Source organism: Lactuca serriola, chromosome 1, assembly GCF_051521515.1.
Source record: "Lactuca serriola cultivar US96UC23 chromosome 1, Lser_US96UC23_V15, whole genome shotgun sequence".
Taxonomy (NCBI): domain Eukaryota; kingdom Viridiplantae; phylum Streptophyta; class Magnoliopsida; order Asterales; family Asteraceae; genus Lactuca; species Lactuca serriola.
The window spans coordinates 58,606,494-58,616,561 of NC_136408.1; the positions used below are offsets into that span (position 1 = coordinate 58,606,494).

Sequence of the window (10,068 nt, forward strand, 5' to 3'; positions counted from 1 at the left end):
CTGATCTGCCAAATATTTCCATTAGGGGCCAATTCTGCCAAAACATTCAAAGTACCATAACTCCCTCGTTCTAGGTCCGTTTCAACCGAACCTTATGTCCACAAAAAGGTGATGAAAAGCCCTACGCTCCCAATAACTCACCCGAGCGTTAAACCCTTCCCGGATTAAACCCAAAATCCATGAAGTCTGAGATACCCAATTATAATTATACCCTTGGCCTCCGAAGACACAATGAACACTCAGATCACTTATACTATGACATCTACCTTTGAAATAGGCCAAATCTTTCATTTCCCAAGGCCTTAAACCTTATGACAACTGATGATTGGGTCGCAACCCCGTGCAACGAAGCGCTTTCAAAACTGAGTGTCACAACTTCTCCAACACCGATCACACCGCCTGGCACTCTTGCTCCTCCTGTTATCGCCACAGCTAGCAACGCCGTCGTCGGTACTCTATCTTCCTCCTCCCTCTGATTTATGTGGCTTATATGTTTTGCTTTTTTCCTGTATTGAAATAATGTATTAAAGAGATTTACCTGTTATTGAATTCAATTCTCATTGATATAATCATATCCCGCTATTTAGTATTGACAGCTTATGAAAGCCATTGGGGAAAAGAACATAAGTTTTGGCTATCTTTTATCTCTAATGGGTCAAACAAAAGGGTTAAATCGTAAGGATTGTTGTTTTGTTGTTGCATAATTGTTCCTTTTCAATTTGTATTTGTGCTATTTGTTTTCCACTAAAAGCTTGATAATTTGGTCTATAATAAACTCAGGAATCATGTTTTAAGAATGACAAAGCTCTCATGAATTAAAAAATTCAAACACTATACATTCAGGGATTGAATATTTGAATTTATTCACGTATACTAGTTTTTTTAACACAATAAAAATTGTGTTTGTGGAGCAGGTGAAGTAAAAGCAAAAATGAGCCAAAAGAATATTGTTCTAAGTTTTGAATAAAGATTTTGTGAAAGGAACTTCAAATCAAGAACAATTTGAAGCAACTTAAGGATGTTATTTAGCTAAAACAATGTAATTTTAATGTTAATTCATTTGATTTGTAAATAACATTTAATAGTATTGAATGCTTTTATAAAAATGTAATGTTATAAACTAAATGGTAAATCATAAACGATTATTACAAAAAAATATTGTTTGAGGGTAATATAGTAATTTTACACAGTCAGTCAGATACAAAATCAAACAACAAGTTTCAGTCAGAAGATAACTCAGTCAGAACTTCTAACTAAGTCAGCTCTTACTCAGTTAGCAGCTATCAAAAGACTCCTAAGACAACCTTGGTCAGCCACGGTTCAATCCATGACCAACCATAACCAAACCCACCATGCCACCCTTGGGGTGGTGTTAGTGCCACAACGCATGCAATTTTTCCTCCCATTCTAGGTAACCTAATTGTAATGTCCAGTAGAGTAATTCGTGTACGAATGATTATTTTCTTCTCATTGGATATGTATAAATAAAGTAGTTTTTTAAGCTCACATAAAATTACTATATCATATTATAATTATATATTACGTTAAACACACCATTAAAATGGAATGGAATGTGCAAAACCTAAAGCTCGATAGTTGTCAGTAATAACCACATATTTTCCTAGCTTAGTTTAACCCGATTTACCCAAAATCCGATTGACCATAACCTGACCAACTCGTAGCTTAATAGGGTTAGGTTTTGTGTGAACTTTTAGTTTTTAAAATCTCGATTAACTAAAAACCCTATTGGATTGACCCGATTAGCACCCCCTACCTAACAACTTCAAAATGGGAGTATACTTGTGATTTTAAGTAAAAGTAAATGGACCATATATGCAATGAATTCCAAACATAAGGACTATATTGAAACAATTCAAAATTTGGATTGAACTTGTGAGATTTTATGTGAAGCTTAGGGACCAAATTTGTAATTTACTCTTGAACAAATGTAGATTAATCGTACAACCATCTATGTACGGCTTACAAGCGTTCAATAAAACACTCACGCGTTGTTCTAACATTCAAAGCGAAAATTCCTAGTAACTACGCAATGTGGAAAATAAACCCCTCCTTCCATCATCGTCTTCAAAAGACCTTCCCAACTTCAGTACCCGTCATCGCCATTTTTAGCTTCCTAAACCATAAACTCAAAAACCACCATGGATCGTCTCCTATACCAGACTATCCTAAAAGGCGACCATGTTACCTTCCTCAACCTCATTCAAGAAAACGAAACCCTAATCAAACAGACCGTGGTTGGATCATCGAACACCGTGTTACACTTAGCAGCTCGATTTGGGCACCTGGAACTGGTGTTGGAGATATTGAAAGTGTGCCCAGATATGGTTGTGGCGGAAAACAGTGACTTGGAGACACCTTTGCACGAAGCATGCAGAGAAGGGGAAGTTGAAGTGATGAAGGTGTTAATGGCGGCGGATGAAGGGGTGGTCGGAAAAGTGAACTGCAGAGGTGAGAGTGTGCTGTTTGTAGCGTGTGAGAGAGGGAAGTTACAGGTGGTGAAGCATCTGATAGAGTTTCAATGGCTTCTTATGCATGAACTTGATGCGTTTATGTGTTCTATACATGTTGCTGCTGCTGGTGGACACACAGGTATTCATCAGTGATCACTTGTAATTTTGATTTGAAAGTTAGTTCAAATTATATTATGGACTTTGTAGAAAAGTTGCGACCTTAATTGGATCTGGTAATCACAGCTTTAATAAAGAACACGTACGTTTAACTATTGACTGAATATGCATTGTGTGTTAATGTTAAATGTTAAAACAAGAAAGATCTTGTGGATTCAGTGTTAGAAATATTAAGTTCTAATTATTAAAAGTCAAAAAACTGCAAATTAATTTCATAATAATGAAGATACATTACACATTACACTTGTGTATTATTTATACCAGGTGAATATGTTTAAGTATTATGATAATATTTTATAATAATCATCTTTTAGTACTGTTAATATATTTTTGTTTATGACGATAGTTTGTTTATAAATACGTATTTTTTATGAGTTAAACGAACAATATTAAGCGCAATAAGTTCATTATTTTTTATAAAGCAAAATTAGTTATATAAACTTATTTTACTCTTATTATATGGATTACATAATTAAATAATTAGCATTTACCAATAATCCTTACACATGCAATAATGATATATGTATACCAATATTATGTTTTTATGCTAGAGAAATCATACCCACCATATTATGTGTATCACATTTTATGATGATAGGCAGAATAGTCAAAAATGATATGATCGGTGGTCCCTTATTTGTTGTTTTGTTAGAAGGCAAATATGTGTTTCGCAACCTATAGCTAATCGGCTTTCCCTAATTCGTCCCAAATTAAAAATACTATATGCATTTACTATAGAGCAAAATTACAAATTTTCTATTAATAATCAAATATTTGAATCACTTTATGATAAAGTTACCTTAAGTAAAAGTACTTATAAATCATAATTTATGTCATCAATGGGTGTATAATGAAATTTATTTTTCCCATTTTAAGAAATTGTAGTTATAACTATAAGTATAATTATATAGCAATTATTGGCGATGGGCAATGCTCAACGACTTATTCTATTCACACACAAGACAAAATTCTGATATCGACTTCATGCGTTTACTTGACTTACAAAGTCCACCAATTGTCGTCTTTTATATATACATATATATGGAAGGATATTTCTGTAATTTTTCATATAGTAATAATTCATACGTAGTAAAATGAAATTCTTGTAAAAATTGAAATACAAATTACTGATAAACTCACGGTATTAATTACTTTTTTTACTTTATTTAGAAATAGTCAAGGAGATATTGAAGGTGCGTCCGGAGTTTGCAAGAAAGTATAATTCAGAAGGATACTCAGCGTTGCATCTAGCTTGTAGCAGAGGGCAATTAGACACAACAAGGGAGCTTCTATGGTCAGATCCCGATCTTTTGTACCTCCGAGATCACAATGGTTGGACACCCTTACATTGGGCATCAATGAAAGGTCGAGTTGGAATTATTGGTGAAATCATCTCAATAAACCTTGAATCTGTGGAAATGGTTACTAACCATGGTGAAACAGTTCTTCATCTTGCTGTGAAGTATAACCAGTTTGATGGTTTAAGACATCTAATGGAAACACTTAACATCACTAAACTTATAAATGTACAAGACAATGATGGCAACACCGTGTTACATGTGGCAACGGCAGGGAAACTTAATACGGTAATATATATTCTCTTGATTAGTTGTGAAACTCATGTATTATATAGGTTAATTTAAAAAATAAATAAATACAAAGGTCAAAATATTTGAAAACTTTGATTTTATACGAAAAAAATAATAAATTATTATAATTGAAATGTTTTTTATTTAAATAAATAAACAAAAGAAACTAATGAACTTTAATTTTGTAAATTTGAAAAATTTAAAGATAAGTTTATTAATGAAATTGATATCAATTTATTACTATATTTATTAATATTATTACATTAAAATATTATGTGAAATTTAATAAAATAAAAAAAACTAGAAAATAACATTTGGAAAAAAATTAATTCTAAATAACCACAAAATTACATTTATCAAATTGAATGAGAGTATAATATATGACAAAAAAAAAATTCATTCATTAGAATAGATCCTTAGTCGTTAACATTATATTATGGATATTAATTAACCAAAATGACTACATTAATCTTCTATAAGTGGTAGAAGCTAATCAATCTATTGCAAATGACCATCAAGTTCGCAAATTTACAATTTTCAAACTATTTTTTCTGACAAAAACTAGTTCCAAATTTTATTTTATTTTTCTGAAAAGTATTTCGAAATTTTGAACTACTTTTTTTATTAAAAAATATGTTCGAAGATCAATATATAGTTTGAAAAGTTTAACTACTTTTGATGCCCTATTAACTTGTTCTTTGTCGTGAGTATGGATTGAGTTTCAAACATGTTTTGGTGAGAGATATTGAATTAATAGTTAAGAGTCAAAAGTCAATCTTATTCAATTTAAAATGAAGATTTATATAAAAAAAATAACAATAAAGAATGGTAATTAGTGAGGAATAATATGGAAGAAGATAAGAAAAAAAAGATGATGTAAAGTAGTTTGAAAATTCGTACTTTTGAACTAGGTAGTTATTTAGGTTATTTGTTTAAAATCTACTTATTTCCTAATATATATATCCTTTTAAATGTACGGCCATTTTGTTGACCATCCTTCCTTCTTATTATTGATGTTTTCATTGATTTATACATGAAAACAGATGGTGACATATCTACTTAAACGCGGTGTGGATGTAAACGCTATCAATCAAAAAGGGTATACAGCGCTAGATGTTGTTGAATCAGATGGAAGCAACTCAACTGCCCTCCAAATTATACCAGCTCTTATGGAAGCTGGAGCAAAAACATGTGAACAATTGCCCCCTACTTCTCGAGACATCAAAGAAGTAGTTCATCGCAATTTAATCAAACATTCTCCACACACAAGAACAATAGACTCCCCAACCCAACACCATCGCTACAGAAAGCAGTCACACCGAAGATCAAAGCAAATCGAGCTTCAAAATGAGGGCCTACGAAATGCTAGAAATACTATCACCATTGTCGCTGTTCTGATAGCAACTGTCACGTTTTCAGCGGGAATAAACCCTCCGGGAGGATTCAGTCAAGAGACAGGGAAAGCTAAACTGGGAAGCAAAAAACCATTTAAAGTGTTTTTGTTGTGCAACATTCTGGCATTGTTTCTATCCCTAGGTATTGTTAATGTTCTTGTTAGTGTCATTCCGTTTAGGAGGAAATCAATGATGAACTTATTGGTAGCCACTCATAAAATCATGTGGGTGTCGACTATGTTCATGGCATCAGCTTTTATAGCAGCGACATGGACCATTTTACCACAAGGTCAAGGCTCAAGATGGTTGATGATTGAATTGATGTTGGTTGGGGTAGGTTGTACACTGGTCGTGCTTCTAGGGTTGGGTATTTTGTTGGGAAAACAATGGTCGAGGAAAAAAGAATGGCGAAGACGAAAGGAAAAGAAAATGAAGGATGGTACGCCTAATAGTAGTGTTAATAGTCGTATCGGAGAAATGCGTTTTGTTAAGAATAGTCATGAGTCGTCTAGTAACTCAGACGTTGATAGCTCTGATCATGGTTATCAAGTTTATTAATTCATGTTCATATGAACATGTGTGTATAAGTTATTTTAATATTTTGGATCAAGATTCAAGCGAATGTACACATGTTGTGCTGGTTAAAACTATTTATCTATAATTTTGAAAAATATATGTTGTTTTAGCCATTGACATTAATTTGTTAAAACTGTTTAGCTATAATTTTGAAAAATATATGTTGTTTTAGCCATTGACATTAATTATGCAATAATATTTTGTACACTAGGTTGATGTATAAAATCCAACTTCAATAATATAGTAAGATAAACATATATTACAATTATATTTTGTAATGCCATCTACTTCAACTTATAATTAAATATAATTAGAAAAGTTGTCAAAATCATGATCTTGATCATAGGATCGTACTCACGATCCTAAATATGAAAAACGATTCGGATTGCATACGGATCGTATTTGGGGTATGATCGTAAGATCGTAAGTAGGAACGTATGATAATCCGATCTGATTCTACATTTCCTTGATTTATTGATTTATTTTGCAAATGAAAACAATGAATTTACCACTTTATATTTTTTACCTTTTACTAATTTATCGTTTATCATTTTGTGTTGTGACTTGTGACTAAAGTTTTGAAGTTTTTATAGTTTTTGAACGGAAAACTGAATGTTGGAGATAATTTTCATGTTTTAAAATAATTAGATAAAATTATGTTTTATTTTGTGGAATCTTAGGATCTCGATCCCGATCTTAACAACCTTGATAATTAGTGTTACTTTTAATTATTGTTATTATTAATTAATTTAAAAATCACTTATTTGATTGGTTATTATTTTTAACAAATGTTATGGTTAATTAATTTAAAATAATTTATTCGGTTAACGCCTAGGGAAATACATTTAGATGAAATACATCAATAATCTAAAATTTAAGAGAAAATAAAGCATAATGACAATACAAAGGTTACTTGTTTCAAATATATTATTATGAAAAATGACTTCATAAGTATCACATGTATACAAAAGATAGGAATTTCATTAAGTACATTCATTTACATAAAAAGGCTCATGAATTTTTTATATAAAAAATTGAGTAAAATTACAAAGCTCATTTTCATAACATAAAGGATTTTCAATGATAATTTTATAACTTGTTAGTATTCCACCCTCTACCCAATAACATCAAAGTAGATAATTTATGGGAAAATGGTCCTATAACGTTTTTAGGGTTTACCATTTTAGCCACTTAACTTATTTTTTGACCTAATAAGGGAACCAAGTAGGGGGAACCTGTTTATTTAGCCATTTTCACCTCTTTTCCCCGATTTTATTGACAAAACGTGGGGCCCACCTCTCTCTCTCTCTCTCTCTCTCTCTTATCCTGTTTCTTTTCTTTTTACCCAAAAGAACATTTCATCTTCTTTATCACTTAATCAAAATTCTACATCCAATCATGAACAAACATACACTCATGCACACCTACTCTCGCTCTCTCCATATTTTTTGGTTGTCCAAAACGCAATGCTCAACAAACACTCAAAAGAAAACCCATAAATCCAATTTTATAATCGATTTATGTAAGTGTATATGTAAGTTTGGTTCTGGAAATCGATTTCTATATGTTCATCCCCAAATATCGATGTTTATATGTATGTTTTCGTTTCTAAAAACGATATGTGTATGTGTTTATGAATCTGAAATTGTTTCAAAAAGGTACATGTGTGTGTGGATTAGAAATCGCTCCTTCTTCCTCTGGTCACTCACTGACCCTCGCACGTCCTTTGGTATCATGTGATTTGTATGTGTTCATAATGTTCTTTTGCAAAATCCAATCAAGATTTAGAGAGAAGGTGGAGAGGCAATGTTTACGTGAATAAGAAAGGAGAAAGAAAGGTGGGTGGCTGTCGGTATCAGAGGTCTAAGAAATTGGAGCTTCAAGATTAAAGAAATTACTTTGTTCTTATTTCTGGGCTAGAAAACACGCACATAAGATTGGACGTAATTGTGGATATAACTTCAAGCAACGTGTTACTCAATGAACATACAAACCCCACAATGACAGATGTGGGTTATCAAGATTGTTGACAAACATAGCCAATCTTCATGCCGAAGAAGATGATCGGGTACGACTAGATAAGTAGAAGTAGTCATGTGGCTATTAGATGGTCGATGAGGTTCACCGGAGATAACAAACGGTGGTCAATGATTAAACAAAAAACTCAATCCCCTTATTTGTTGATATGATGCTAGTTACAGCAGGAGTACAGGACCTCTATTTACAGGTGGGTTTTAAGGAGAGAGAGTTAGAGAGAGAGAGAGTATGGGAAAATTCAATGTCAATATAAGAAAATTGGTCAACAAATGTCATTGTGTTAAAGAAGTAACCGACTGACCCCTTCACATTGGCCAAAAGGATGTAATCGACCCAACAAAAACAGCTTCGTGTCCTCATAAGGCCACAAAAATTGTTTAGGGTCTAAAAGGATAAACCCTAGAAAGTTCGTTGGGCATTTGTGTCATTTTCCCATAATTTATTATGTTAGTATTTACTAACCACTTAATATTCTTTAACTATTTATATTTATTACTTTATAAAACTATAAAACATATCAAATATGTAAGATAAATACATGTCTAATTATCAAAAGAAAAAAAAAACTTCTAAAAAAATAATACATTAAAGAAGAATTTTAAATAAAATTCTTTACTAATATGATATAATAATTATGATGCTCTTATATTTATATTCAAAATAATTGAACTTCTGTTTTCTATAACATTTGATTAAGGACATTTTATAAGCATTACTCATGATAGATCTTTACCATATCGTAAAGTCGTTTTTTGTTACTATTTAATTTGTAACGTTCCAAAATTTACAAATAGATTTTTTGATTTTAAAATATAATAACCAATTAACCTTTGCTTCAAAAACCATTTATTAACATTTGATTGATTTGAATCATACATTATCAGAGTTAAATTTACAAAAACATGGAAACGAACATCTTCGATGCAGTTTGTAGACCCTCACAAACCGGATCATGTGTGCCTCCTCCACAAATCTCTCTATGGTCTCAAGCTGGCACCAAGATCTTGGTTTCACAAGCTCTCCTCATCTCTACTTACTCTCTACTTCCAAGGCTCCAAAACGGATCCTTCTATGTTTATCTACATGACTCATGGTACACTCCTTTACATGCTTGTGTATGTTGATGACATTATTCTGACAGGGAACAACAACAAAGCCATCAATTATGTCAATCAGAGCTTGAGTACCTCATTTGTTATTAATGGCATGGGTCCATTTTCATACTTTCTTGGTATTGAGGTAGTTCAACATAGAGCTAATATTGTTCTCTTTCAACAAAAATACATACAGGACCTGATGACCAAATCAAACCTCTCAAAAGCTAATTTGGTTCCCACCTCATGCACCATCGGTTCTATTCTCTCCATTGGGGACAGCGCCCCTGTAACACCCTAAACCAGGTATGACTTGAAACCCTTAAAGAAATTTCATTTTTGACATAATTGGTTCCTTAAGTACGTTGGGCGTACTTATGAGTACGCTTAGCGTACTACACATGACCGATCGCGGAGGAGCCGCACGTACACTGGGCATACCAGAAGTACGTTGGGCGTACATGCCGAGGGTCCAAACCCTAATTTGCGGAATTGTGACCTATTTAAACGCCCTTAACTCATTTGAGCCTCACCCTCATCAGCTCCTTTCACCTCCAAACGTTCCTGGAAACCCTAATATCCTTTGTGAGTGCATTTTAAGTCTTGAGAGTGCATTTGTGGTCCTCTTAGTGTTCATCCAATAAGAAACATGGTCAAAGAAGCTTGGAGTGTCTTTTGGCTTCAAGAATCTGCACATAGAAGACCTTGAAGAGTTCCTAGAGGTAAAAAG

The 10,068-nt window shown here is 32.7% G+C and overlaps 1 protein-coding gene across 1 annotated transcript; it reads left to right on the forward strand.

The window, feature by feature from the left end:
* Positions 1-2,021: 2,021 nt before the first annotated feature.
* Positions 2,022-6,302, forward strand: LOC145089233 (uncharacterized). Its single transcript, XM_079027698.1, has 3 exons — positions 2,022-2,610; positions 3,819-4,234; positions 5,281-6,302. The coding sequence occupies exons 1-3, from the start codon at positions 2,160-2,162 to the stop codon at positions 6,187-6,189; spliced, it is 1,776 nt and encodes a 591-aa protein (XP_078883824.1). The 5' UTR covers positions 2,022-2,159; the 3' UTR covers positions 6,190-6,302.
* The last annotated feature ends 3,766 nt before the right edge of the window (positions 6,303-10,068 follow it).

Excerpts from the sequence above, each read along its gene's own strand:
- LOC145089233 (XM_079027698.1), top strand. The coding sequence starts at position 2,160 with ATGGATCGTCTCCTATACCAGACTATCCTAAAAGGCGACCATGTTACC. Across the intron at positions 2,611-3,818 it reads TGCTGCTGGTGGACACACAG|AAATAGTCAAGGAGATATTG; the intron begins GTATTCATCAGT and ends TACTTTATTTAG. Across the intron at positions 4,235-5,280 it reads CGGCAGGGAAACTTAATACG|ATGGTGACATATCTACTTAA; the intron begins GTAATATATATT and ends ACATGAAAACAG.